The sequence below is a fragment of the Pseudovirgaria hyperparasitica genome, assembly GCF_010093815.1.
Source record: "Pseudovirgaria hyperparasitica strain CBS 121739 unplaced genomic scaffold EJ05scaffold_6, whole genome shotgun sequence".
In the NCBI taxonomy this organism is placed as follows: Eukaryota; Fungi; Ascomycota; class Dothideomycetes; order Acrospermales; family Acrospermaceae; genus Pseudovirgaria; species Pseudovirgaria hyperparasitica.
In genome coordinates, this window is record NW_022985554.1 from 355964 (window position 1) to 368563 (window position 12600).

Sequence of the window (12600 nt, forward strand, 5' to 3'; positions counted from 1 at the left end):
ATAGACTAATAACAAGCAGACAATCTCCATACAATAACTCCTGATAGTACTACTGTGAAACCGCTGACAGACGTACCATGGTAATACTTATCCTTTACTCATGGTGCTTGCTAAGAGAAAGGTCAGTCATTACTCTCTAGGTTGGTGAATAAGCCACCTGCTACTTTGCAGCAGTCCATCCATAAATCTTGGCAGCATGACTCAGCATAAAAGCTCTAATTTTCCACTTGATCGCGCAGTTGGTCGCCATACTCTATTCTCATCAACATTGTGAAGTCCTTTCCGCTGCCACTCATTGCCGCTTGCGGCCCCTTCCCTTCATGATAGATCTGGATATACAATGCCCGCTCGAATACGCGTTGCTGCCTTCTCTCGCACACCCTTAATATATTCGTCCTCAACCGCCTTCCAACATGAACTTCGCTCTAGTTCACGCTATACTCGCCACTTCTCCCAGTCCTTAAGGAGCAGCACTGTACTGCGTGATCAGTTCTATGCATGGCTCTCCGGTCCTGGACAGAACTTTGAGAAACCACTCCCAGGCTCAACAAATTACCTTTCGGCTTACACAAGCGACGGGGTACTAAGACGACAGAAGGAGGAAACAAAAGTTGACGAGAAAGAAAAAAGCCAAGAATCATCAGCAGCGAAAGTAGCAAATGATGGCGCCAGTATAGACGGACAGAATGCAGACGATCCTGCGACCGCCATGGATAATCCCGACAATACTACGGACACACCAGAGGAGCCTGAAGAACTCAAAGAAGAAGAGCTAGAGAATGACCAATTGAAGAAGGAATCACTCCGTGATTTACGCCCGTTTCCTATGAATCAACAATTCGTCAGCGAGAGCGTTCTCAGTGAATCCGTCCGCGAGGACATCTACAATCAAGTCGTAAATAAAGGCACACACGTCGTCAAGGCGTCCGCCGACGCAAACATCAGTATAGAGCGCGTCGCTGCTGTTGTGCGTCTAAAACAGATAGAAAAGAACTGGCTGAAAGATGTATGTTTTCCCCCCTTCCTCCTTGCATGTTCGTCCTGCATGATGATTTTACAACAATTCGATTAGTCTTGAAGACACCTACATGGTTAACATTTTTTTAATCACTGACACGCATCTTTACAATGCCCCTTCACTCCAACACTATTCCCAAAAGCCTACTGATATAATTTATCCAGGGCAAACCCCTCGCAAGAGCCTACTCTCGGGCTGTACTGAGCATGCTCCCGCAGACTACATCTATCGCACAAGCGCACGAGTCCATCACAGATATCCCAATTCTGCCGTCGACTACACGTCAGGTCTTCCATCCTGTCCCAGAATCGCGCCATTTTACTCGTGCCGACGCAGCAAAGGCTTTCTCGGACAATCTCAAGCCCGCCGACGAGCGCATGCCGCATCAGGAACTCATCCTGACCAGAAAGCTACAGCTGCAGGGCGAGAGGCAGCATGCAATTCGGATCAAAGTGGCGCAGTTTGCAGCTCAACAGGAGAAGGAACGAATCGGAAAGCGTGAGGCGCTGAAGAGGAGGGAGGAGAAGAGAACGACGGTGGTGGCGGGACGGAGGTGGGATTTCCAGATTAAGGAGATCAAGGCTGAGGATGTTGGGTACAAGGGGAAGAATCCCAAGGGTACAGGATGGAGGTATGGAATGCCGCATGAGGACCGAAAGAGGGCGCTCATCAAGATCCCCGAACGTGTGGAGGCATAGATGTGTGTATACCATAGGTCAATGGAGTAGTGTATATATGTTGTTAGAATAATCTTGTATTATATGTGTAATACTGACATATCTACACAACACAACCTCTCTGAATGCACTGCTCCTCGATGATGTAGATCTAATCAACCGTTTCCCAACCCATTGTGCCAAGTCGTCTAGCTCCTAACGCCCCTTGTACTGCATGGATATATATAACTGTGCGCAAGCAATATTTCAAGAACATGTCCCCCCGACTGAGCGAAATCACCATACACTACTGCCCCCCCCCTCCAATCATTCCCTCATCATTGTCTTCTCGCCTCCTCCACATCCCTATCGCACACACTTCTTTGCACAAGCAACATCATGAATTGCCCCCAACCGCCATACCCTTAAATGTATCAAACCCACTAGCCACCGCCTGCGCCTTCTTCTTCTTCTCCTCCCCAGCCTGCCTCTCCCCCGACCTGCCCGTCAGCCTCACCTGCTCTTCGTACAAGCGATGCAGCTCCGCCAGCATCGCATCCCGCACCTTCACCACCAACGAATCCACATCCTCTGCCGTCAAGCCCTTTGTCTTGACCGGCTCCAGCACGACGACGGGGATGACACCGCCCTTGAAGATCTTCCTCTTCGAATCGAGGATATGCGCGTAGTTTGCGACGACGACGGGCACGATGGGCACCTGGGCTTGCACGGCGAGGTGGAAGGCGCCCTTTTTGAAGGGGAGCAGGGTGGGTGTTGAGGCGTAGGAGCGGGTGCCTTCGGGGAAGATGTAGACGGATTGGCGGGTGGAGCGCATGGTGGTGGCGGCGGAGTTGAAGGTTGCGCGGGCGGAGGTGGAGTTTGCGCGGTCGATGAAGACTGTTTTGGAGAGGGCCACTGAGGGGGATGGTTAGCGCTCTTGCTAGATAGTAGGGAAGGGGCCTCCCGGTGTGGGGATTCTTGGGGGATGGGGAGGAAGGCGTACTGAACCAGCCCAGGAAGGGCACGAGTTTAAGAGACTTCTTTGCGGTGACGGAGCAGTATTTCGGGAAGATGCAGCCGAGCATGAGGACGTCTAGAGATCTGCATTTGAGCGTTAGACTTCGTCTGCCCACCACCCAGCAAGGCTTTCTTTGCGCAAGACAGGTACGACCCCCTCCAAACTCACGTCTGATGATTTCCCAAGATAACCCTGCTCTTCCTCCCGACTTTTCTATCCTCCTCATCATCCAAATCGTACTTCTCACTCAGATACTCTTCGCCCCGCACAACCTCAAACGTCACCCCGGTCACCAGCCACATCGTCCACTTCATCGCTCGCGCCGTCGTCCACTGGCTTAGCCCGCCAAAGCCGACAAGTCTTAGCACAATACTGGCAAGTATACCGTAGCATGCGCATACTCCCAGGGCAAGCCATGACGTTATGCCGCGGGCCGCAAACGAGGCGTACTTGCCCATCACGGGCGGAAGAAAAAATGTGGAGGCGTGGAGGACGACGATGGCCAACGTGATGCCAATAGCGAGAGACTGCCACATGGCAGCTATGATATGTAAGAGAGCTGGGGAGGCTCGTCGAAGACAGGGACAAAACGGCTGGAGTTTTTCTCGTATGCGTATGAAGCGGTGAGAGAATGATTCGTGTGTTGCGGGGAGGACAGAGCTCGGAGGTGTCTCGAACTTGGGCAGACTATGTGAGGTCAGTATACATGGAACCATATGTCAGTTGGGAGAGATGTGTATACATGTGGCTCAGGCACTTATGCCACAAGGAAGATACTGTGCAGTGTAGTGGGAGCAGTTCGTTTTCGCGGGTGTGAATTCGGTGGGCAGGATCATGGAGGAACCTTAGCAGCAAAATTACTGCGGGCCGATCCGGCGACGTCACATGGACGCTCAGGAATTCCCCGGACGTTGCTGCGAACCCCCGCTTGGCTCAATCATGTCAATGCTGAGGTTCGCGAGGCAATACATTGTAGAGCAAATGAAATCATGACTGTAAAAAGATACGAAATAGCAGAAGTCATAAATTCTTGATGCCTAGGCTCTACGATAAGGTTTGAACCAAGCATTCTTTGTATAATGGGATGTGCTAGTTTTAGGGCCCCCTGGGTCGGGAGACAACCTTGCATATCCATAGTAAGCAGAACGAGCGCACAAGAATACCATATCAACACCATCTTGCGAGCTTCATGAGACATTAACTACTGTGTCATTAAGAGTGAGTAAATCATGCCCCACTTTTTTCGAAAGACTGTACAATCAGACGCTATGCCTCGTTCGTGTTGCGCTTGCTGTGTGACACTCCATAAGTCAACCAAGCTGCCCTGTGCGGTTTCCAGAGTGTATAGACAATCCACAATCACGATCCAAACTCCCTTCTCCTTGACAAAGCTCGTGGTATCCAGTTCAACGCCATGTTCAAAATGCTGTCCCATGCTGTCTCCAAAAACAACAATTCGCTCGCTGGTCGTCAAGATGGCAATGCTATTAATGATGAATCCACTGTCTTCATCCCCGTCGAGTTTCCAAACACAGCCTATCACAGGCACGCAACCACTAGATGTCGTTATGATCATCGTCGTACGCGTCGTCGTCATCGTCATCGTCATCGTCCAGAGTCTCCATAGTCTCTTTTATATATTGCGCAGCCTGAGTGAGAGTTGTTATTAGCTGTCAATGTTGTGAGATTGTGAGAATCAACATACCTTGGGATCGAGATTCAAAGCAATTGTGAAGTGCCTGATCGCAGATCCTTTGTCTTTCAGCATCTTGTACACCTTTCCTAGTGAGAAATGAACATTGGCCTCGTCTGGTGCGAGGTCCTTCAAAACTTCAAGTTCTGCTAAAGCCTCATTAAGTCGCCGTAGTTTCATCAGCGCGTGCGCCTTCTTGAATCTTGACAGTGCAGATCTTGGATCCAAGTCGCAGGCGTGTGTGAATTGTGCCAATGCTGCTTGCGTCTTCTTCATCTTCTCTAAGACCACACCGATGCGGACTATCAGGACTGCGTTTGTTGGGTTGATCTGTGCCGCTGCTTTGTAGTGCTTTTCTGCGATATCGTATTTACCCATCTTCTCATACACCTTGCCCAACCCATACCATCCGTTGTAGTGACGGTGCTCGGCAGAGATAGCGCATCGGTAAGCATATAGTGCCTTGTCATATTCCTCGTTTGCAACGTGCTCATGCCCCTGGAGAGTATAACCATACGCGAACTTCGGGTCTAACTGGGTTGCTCTTTTGAAACACTTCACAGCTGAATCGTGCTCTCGCTGGAGAGAGAATGAGTTTCCAATTGAGCACCATGCCTCGGGGCACAAACGATCTGCCTCAATGAGCTCATGCGCAAGGTAGGCCAATTCTGTCTCTTTTCGCATATGCCACAGGACCGTAGAGTAGATCTCCATGTCCTCCATCCGAGACGGACTCATCTTCTTGACTCTTCTGAACATCTCTTCCGCTTCTGAGTAACGCTGGCCTTCATAATTCGCCTTTGCCATTTGCACCAACACCCAGGGCGTCTCTCGTTGCTGCATTGGAACTGTCTCAAATGCTCTGAGCGCCTCGGCACATTGATACCGACTCAAGTGGAAATATCCGGCCCCTATCTTTGATAAAAGATCAAGGAGAATTTGCAACGCCTCGATCTCTCGGGCTCCATCGTTCGGATGTGCTTTGCTTTGTGGGGCGTTCACCACTGTGCTCGTGGTAGTCCTCGAGCCCCGGGAATCACGAATGTCCCTGGTATTAGTATCTGTCATCTCTGTCGGCTTTCTGTCGCCAGATACGACTCTCGCAACAGTGGAAGTGGTCCCGGTCCGACTTCGCACACCTGTCGCGCGTACTGTTTTCCTAATTTCCCTCATTTCCTTCAATTCCGGATCCCTGTTCGATGAGGATGACATTTTGCTATCCGGTCGAGTTGGCTTGCTAGCAGTATTTGCGTTTTGCAGCCGTACGCTTCGCCTTGTGGTCGCATTTGGATCTTGTCGTGTGGAGCCGCTAGCCTGAGAGACCTGCCCTGACACAGTCCGCTTGTGGTTAATTTGACCGATAGGTTGAGATAATTCGCTAACTTCGGGGCCTTCCGAGCCGCCTTTTGATCGAGAATCTACTGGTAGTGGCTTCATCTTCGGGATTCTCATCCCAGAGTCTGCGCTGAATGATTGAAGATTCTTCTTACGAATTGGGGCGCGAGGTGCAGCTAGAGCGGGAATACCTCCAGTGTCTCCTACGCTATTATCCTCGTAAGGACCCAGATTAGCTATGGGTGTCTCCGCTTCGTTGAATACCTCGACCCCCTCGTTCAATCGAGAGAAAAGGTTAGAGCCGCCAAAGTTGAGGCCCGGATCAGCCCCATTACGAGTGGACGGATTGAACGGGTCGTGGCCAGGCGTTGCTGCATGTGAGACACTTCTGTTAGCAACTGTTGGAGCTCGCAGAGGGTGTGATTCAGCTGCACCATGTGAAGCTGCGGCTGCAGCATGCAGCATATATGACTGCATTTCTGGTGTAAGTCGAAACAAATTTGACGTCCGCACTTCAGCACCTTTGCAAAGTCAGTTTAAACTTTAATGGCTGCTCATGGCCGCCATAATTCATACCTGTATCGCAGAGGTCCAGAAAAGCATCCCACATGAACGGGTTCAGCTTTAGTGCTTCGACATAGCACACCACAGCTTTCTTCACTTCTCCTGAGGCTTTCCATAGCTTCCCGAGGAGACAATTAACTGCTGCTGCATCGGGGAGATGTCGTCTCGAGATCTCCGAATGTTTATCTGTTAGAAGTAATCAGTGAACGCGATCAGATGGGCCTTCATCATCACTGACTCCAATAATTTCTGCCAGCCCAGAGTCCCCGGGCTCTTTCCAAAGCTTGTATGCCCTCTTGATAAGTTTCCAGTCCCAGGCAAGTCTGCGCGAATACATATACACATCCTAAGTGCTGGCCCCGCCAAGCTTTCTCTTTACTGTAATCATAAGCAGTTTTTAGCCGCCCTAGTCGCAGGTTGCATAATGCTAGCAAGTGCGCAGCATCCGGGTTTCGAGGCTCTTGGCCATGTAGCCGACCAGCAAGAAATAGCGCATTAGGTACGAGGTCGTTGTCGAGATTGTAGTATATAAGCTGGCGCAGCTGAGTCGCGACGAAGGGATTGGGTGACATTTTTGGTGGGGTGGCCTTTGTTTACAGTTCGCGAGGAGACGGCTCGAGGAGTCTGGTCGAGGGGAAATGATGACCACGCAGATGTCCTGGGCACGCTGCAGGGTACATACTCTGTCCGCAGGAAAGGCAGTCAGGATTGTATCGAAGTGGTACACCCAGGGAAGAAGTTAATTGGCGGTATAGCGCGTGAAGGGAGCGATGTATGCTGAGACTCAGGTTTCAAGGTGACCCGTAGATAGTTAAGTTAGACATTAGGCAGTCCTGAGGTCGCGTGAGGGGATGTGAGGAGCGTGATGGTGAAGTGAATGGATTGTTATGTTCCTAACAAGCGCGACGACGAACACAGCCAGCAAGATCGCAGATGCGCAAACGCCAAGTAAAAGCGGCACGGACGCTGCTCGCTCCTTCTAGTAGTGCCTCAGGCACCAAGCGCACATAGCTCCAAGAGTTCGACACAACATCTAATTACTCCGGTGAAGACTTCTACCTCTTTCAGTAAAGTTACCACCGTTGTCCAGCGCCTATACTTACTGATCGGATCACTCGGCTCCGATTGACCACATAGTCCAGCCACGCGACTCCTGAACCTCGATACCCAAAGGTGTTTGCTTCGCACGTGCTCAGACTTTCGTCAGTCATGGCTCAAGTAAGGACTCTGGCATCTAAACGAGGGCTTGACCAAGGCTGCTATATATCTCATGCTGACAATTGTGTAGAAGGCAGCGAAGACGCTTGCAACCCGCAATGCAGCACGATTGAACTACACTCTCTACATCACACTAGGCGTGCATCTCGTTTACGTCCTCCTCCGCCTACTCATCTTCCGATCATCGTTCCAGCGCAGCTCCCTCATCATGTATATCTTGTTCTCCCTGCCGTCGGTCGTCATCGAGTTCTGGTTTGAAAGTATTGCTCGTCCGACGTACACCACCAGCCCTTCCGGCGCACCGGAGCTAAAGCGCAGCGGCGAGGACCTGGAAGCGAAAGGACTGACAGAGTACATGTGGGATGTCTTGTACTGGACATGGATTAATATTATTCTTGTAGCTGTAGTCGGTGACTATGCTTGGTGGCTGTATGCTGTCGTGCCAGCATACTCGGCCTGGCTAGCTTGGACAACATTAATGGGCTACAAGCAGGGCATGAGTGGAATGGTTGGCGCTGGGAGCGAAGGCGCTGTTGGTACACAGAGCAAGAGACAGCAAAAGATGGAGAAGAGAGGTGGCCATAAAATGGTGTATCGGTGATGCTGTAGCTTTTGTTGTTCAACGCTGGACACGAAGTATTGAGTATGTCACCAATGGCACCTACAAGAGCACAATGCGGACGATTCGTGGCCTCCATAGCGACAGCTGAGACCTCACATATCAATCTCCTCCAGTATGGAGTTTGTCCAAGGTCGACGACATTTGTACTCGTACCATCTCGAGTGCAATATGTACTCGAACAATTTACGACGCAAGAGCTAGACACTATGTGTAGATACCCAGGAATGCAATGGAACGTGGGCATGTGGCATAGCTGCTACCTCGCATGCGATTTGAGTACCTTTGCCGCACACGTGTACCTCTCATACCGGAAGCTCCACCACTCAGACGTATCCCGTCTTACTAGAGCTCTCTCCAGCATTCCAATCTCTACAATCTCCCATTCGCCCTGGCAACAATGCCTTCAACGCCATCGTCCGATACCATTAATACCTCCAAAGCGCACCAAGTTACCCACGAACTGCCTGATGTCTGTCCCCGTCCTCTGCCCGGCGAATCCGTTCAGACATGGTCCTTCCTCGTAGACTCCGTCGCAACCAACGCCATCGGTGATCTGCGCCGCACACCTTCGCAGCTCTCACAATACAACGATTGGGCAGCGCGCATACGGAAAACATACGGATCTGTCGGTGCCTTTGTGATACAACGACGCTTACAATGGGTTCCGCGCAAACACGATGCAGACGGTACACCGCTTTTCGAGACCGTGTGCGGCGAAGACGGGAATCCGCTGGCGGATAGCAGAGACTACAAAGTTCTCCGTAACGACTGGCCGTATGGGATCGAGGACGGCATCACGCATCTTTGCGTGTGGATGAAGGGCAGGTTAGGCTCTGGGGACGAGGTCCTTGCAAACGGAGAGACGGGCAGGAGAGGCCAATTGACGAAGCAAGGTAGGGCGTGTGTCGACCAATACGTGTACGAGACTTTCACGAAGCCGTTAAGGGAAAAAGCCAATATACAGGGCGAGGAAGTGGTGTTCAATTGGGCAGGGAGTAGTAATGGTGGCGGTGACGGTGTGCATGTGTTGTGGTTCAAGAACTGGATTGAGCTGCAGAGTGTCAGGGGCATTGATCATATCCATGTGCTGCTAAGGGGTGCGACCGAGGGCATGGTCGAGGCTTGGCTGGATGGTTAAATGGGCCGCGACTGAGCGGTATATAGAACGTGATGAACGACGCATAGAGAATACTGAGGTACCCCTTGTAGAGTCAGTGGAACTACTAGACGTTCTCTCGGTCAATTAGACTTGGGACTAGATATAGAAATTCAAGATATATACGCCTTACAACAGAAACAGTAATTGATCATAGGAGCACACATTACCTTTATGAAGTTCTCAATTCGATATCATATCCTTGCTGCAGTTGAACAGTACGCTTTCTTTTCTCTCTAGGATCTCAGACACTAACCTCGGACACTATTCTTCTCATTATACCAGATAGTGCGAACAAAGGCAGAGCGGGAGAGCATATACAAGTATATGTATATGTAGAGTTCTAACTTCAGACCAGCTCTATGCTTTAGTAGTACTGTAATTTCTTTAGTCTATGACTGTAGTCCGCTTTCATATCTACAACGCATCTGCCCCTCACGCAAACATAACATCATCTCTCATCTCATCATGCTACATATACAACAAGACCGCCTCCAACCCATGCATCTGTCACAACCATCTTAACTCCCAATCCCGGCTCCAACCGGACAGTCCGGCACATGTGCCTGCCACATCTGCTTCGCGAATACAGGCAGATAACTATTCGTCGTAAACGTCTTGGGCAAGTAATAGCTTACATCTGCCGCCGCATACGTTCCTCCGACTTTATTCAGTGCATCAATCACATAGCTCTGTATGAAGTCTAGAAACACGACGTCCACCGTCTCCGGCTCCGTGCCATCGGCGGGGAACGAGGCATTCGCTTGCAAGTCGTTTGGCTGCGCGTAAAACGGGATCCGGGCGTGCATTGTGTCGTCGCCGTCAGAGCCGAAATCGTCGGTGGTAGTGTAGCCTGGCGACGGCGTGCTACGGCGGATCGTGCGGCCGGAGCGCTTGTGTAGGCTCGGCGATGTGGTGGGTGGGTCGACACATGTGTCGCCATCGAGGAGGATATATGGCTGGAATGCAAAGTCTCGCGTCTCAAACCCACGTTCTGGCGGAGCTGGAGTAGAGCGCTTCTGGAATGCGCCTGCGTTGAGGATGCCGAGGACTTGCTTTGCTTGTGCGTATGGCACATCGGGGATGAATTGGAAGGCGTCGGCGAAGGGACTGACGATGAAGCTATCGTCGTAGGTGAAGGGGCCTTTTGCGAGGTCGAAGCGGATGCTACCGGTGTTTATGATGATGATTCGGGGTGTAGTTGCACGAGTGCTGTTCACGACGACCGTGGAGAGTGCAGTGCTTAGCAGGCTGAAGATGTTGCCGGCGCTCATGAACGGCGCGCAGGTTTGGCACCATGTCTGTGGCGCGCAGCCGTAGAGTGATGTGAGGTTGAGTTTTGTGCGCTCGGTGGTGATGTCGGCGGTTACGGATTTCCCGGCTTGTGTGTCAAGCGGGCGGACTGTATGGGCCTGTGAACCAGAGGCGTGGTAGGCGAAGGTCAGACGGTTCCAGTCCAGGTAGCGGCGAGCATAACGGAGGGAAGAGGACGTGTTCGAGTGCGGCAAAGTAATGTTTGAGATGATCTTTGCTTCGCGCGACGGATGGGGGACATCCTTAGGGGACTTGGGACCGCATGATAGGCCATCGATTGCGACCCAGCCAAGGGTTTCACAATATCTGCCGGATTCGAGGGCAGTGGCTTTATTGTCGTAGACAAAGAAGTCGCGTATGTGCGTGTGGCCACCGAAACCTTGGATTGGAACATCTGGTCTAGCTTTCCGGATGGCAGAGTACACTGTTGCGAATGTGCCCGTGTCTCCGGCTTTGCCTGTTGGGCGGACCGGGTTATGCCCAATCAGAAGAAACATGTCGATCGGCTTGTGGTAATTCACCGCATCGAGAAACCATTGCTCCTTGACCATGTCAGCCCCCTTCGTAATCTTCGACACATTTGAGTTGCCCGTAAAATCGAAGAGAACGCCGAATGACATGATCCGGATTCCTGTGCGGCACGTCAACTTCAGCTCCCTGGATACGAGATGACAACGTCTTACCGTGTTCTGTCTTGAAGTATCTGTACCTCTGTCCGATATATTCGAATGCGCTCGTACTTGGATTGTATATTTGCACATTACTTGTCAAATACCGATCGCCATAGAACTTCGAGAATTGCGAAAATGTTTCATAGGCAATCTCCGAGACGTACAGCTCATGATTCCCAATCGTAAGTAGATCATAATCAAGCTTCTCGAATATCACATTCGAGACGGCTCCATTCGGCGACGTAGCATCACTCAATCCGGCACCATCGTGGAGATCTCCTGTGTCAACCACTAGCAGATCGACTCCTAGCTCTTTCGACTTCCTTCTCATCCCCTTGACGAAGCTGACATAGTCACCCCAGTCTGCGCCATAGTTCTGCTCCTTCAAATGTCCCTCAAGCCAGCCATGCGTGTCTGTAGTATGCAGGAAGTTGATTTGACCCCACTCTAGCTGCGACTTGGGGCCATTGGTCGCATTCTGCGATTCGGGCTGCATACGTCGCACGGAGCGTGTCTGAACGATGTCGTGCGCCGGTGCGCCATAACAGTCGTCACACGCACGAGCGAAATTTATGAGGCCTGACAGGACCCCAGATAATGAGAGGAAGCAGCGCATCGTGATTTGTGGTGCTATAAAGTTCCAGAGTGGACGCAGCGCATATGTCATCCACCTGCGGCCTGTGTAGTGAGAAATCACGTCAAAATGACCTTGTCAGCGGCGTCGAGCATAGTATACTTGAAGGCGCATCCAAGGATCTTTGTGCAAGATTCAAGCTACCGGGATTAGCCTTACGTTGGAGATGGATCTGCATCGCATTGCTTAGCGATGAGTAGATGCCGGCGCCATCTCAAGACGGATTTGGAAGGCCATTGATTGACGGCTGGGGCGGTGGATATGGTGGCTCCATGTCAATTGACGTCTAGGGGTCGTACGCCCATTCTTTAGAAAGTGGCGACTAGGCAAGATGTGGGAACGTTTGCAAGTGGTAAGGCGTGAACGAGCGCCGTTGAAGCGAGGGAAGCTTATGTGGGCACAAGCTTCTGGTGCATTTGGCGGCCGATTGCCCAATTGTCCGGGCCCCGGGGCTGCTGCGAGCGTCTGATTCGTCCAAGCCACGGAGTACATATGCATCTCCGTTCTGGAAACCGGGAAATGGATTGGGGATACGTGCCGGGTGGTGAGTGTGGAGACGACTGGGGCCATAGATAGGGACTCGCCTACACCATAACTGTGGATATGCTCTCGATTGATAACCTCGCCTTTGACGCACGTGAACAGCACGTGCTGAGGACCTGTTAGAGGTTATTTGACGGACTCACATATGCCTATCGTTC

At 51.3% G+C, this 12600-nt stretch overlaps 6 protein-coding genes across 6 annotated transcripts; 3 read left to right on the forward strand and 3 right to left on the reverse strand.

The window, feature by feature from the left end:
* The first annotated feature begins 245 nt into the window (after positions 1 to 245).
* On the forward strand, positions 246 to 1815 carry EJ05DRAFT_537319 (uncharacterized protein). The gene is made up of 2 exons (XM_033749377.1): positions 246 to 1006; positions 1183 to 1815. The coding sequence occupies exons 1-2, from the start codon at positions 341 to 343 to the stop codon at positions 1714 to 1716; spliced, it is 1200 nt and encodes a 399-aa protein (XP_033601391.1). The 5' UTR covers positions 246 to 340; the 3' UTR covers positions 1717 to 1815.
* A 420-nt stretch (positions 1816 to 2235) lies between these two features.
* On the reverse strand, positions 2236 to 3333 carry EJ05DRAFT_451245 (acyltransferase-domain-containing protein; the record flags this gene model as incomplete). The annotated part of the gene is made up of 3 exons (XM_033742383.1): positions 2861 to 3333; positions 2678 to 2775; positions 2236 to 2589 (listed from the first exon to the last, which is right to left on the reverse strand). Coding segments are annotated over exons 1-3 (819 nt in total), but the record flags the coding sequence as incomplete, so codon positions are not given.
* Positions 3334 to 3987: 654 nt separating this feature from the next.
* EJ05DRAFT_327101 (TPR-like protein) lies at positions 3988 to 6981 on the reverse strand. Its single transcript, XM_033740809.1, has 4 exons — positions 6523 to 6981; positions 6297 to 6470; positions 4398 to 6241; positions 3988 to 4341 (listed from the first exon to the last, which is right to left on the reverse strand). The coding sequence occupies exons 1-4, from the start codon at positions 6854 to 6856 to the stop codon at positions 4249 to 4251; spliced, it is 2445 nt and encodes an 814-aa protein (XP_033601393.1). The 5' UTR covers positions 6857 to 6981; the 3' UTR covers positions 3988 to 4248.
* A 512-nt stretch (positions 6982 to 7493) lies between these two features.
* Positions 7494 to 8103, forward strand: EJ05DRAFT_499371 (DUF788 domain protein; the record flags this gene model as incomplete). Its single annotated transcript, XM_033746823.1, has 2 exons — positions 7494 to 7502; positions 7573 to 8103. The coding sequence occupies 2 exons, from the start codon at positions 7494 to 7496 to the stop codon at positions 8101 to 8103; spliced, it is 540 nt and encodes a 179-aa protein (XP_033601394.1).
* Positions 8104 to 8312: 209 nt separating this feature from the next.
* Positions 8313 to 9452, forward strand: EJ05DRAFT_327181 (uncharacterized protein). The gene has a single exon (XM_033740810.1). The coding sequence runs from the start codon at positions 8522 to 8524 to the stop codon at positions 9260 to 9262; it is 741 nt and encodes a 246-aa protein (XP_033601395.1). The 5' UTR covers positions 8313 to 8521; the 3' UTR covers positions 9263 to 9452.
* A 349-nt stretch (positions 9453 to 9801) lies between these two features.
* Positions 9802 to 11761, reverse strand: EJ05DRAFT_492528 (uncharacterized protein; the record flags this gene model as incomplete). The annotated part of the gene is made up of 2 exons (XM_033746039.1): positions 9802 to 11225; positions 11278 to 11761. 2 exons carry the CDS (start codon positions 11759 to 11761, stop codon positions 9802 to 9804), a joined length of 1908 nt encoding a protein of 635 aa, XP_033601396.1.
* Positions 11762 to 12600: the final 839 nt, after the last annotated feature.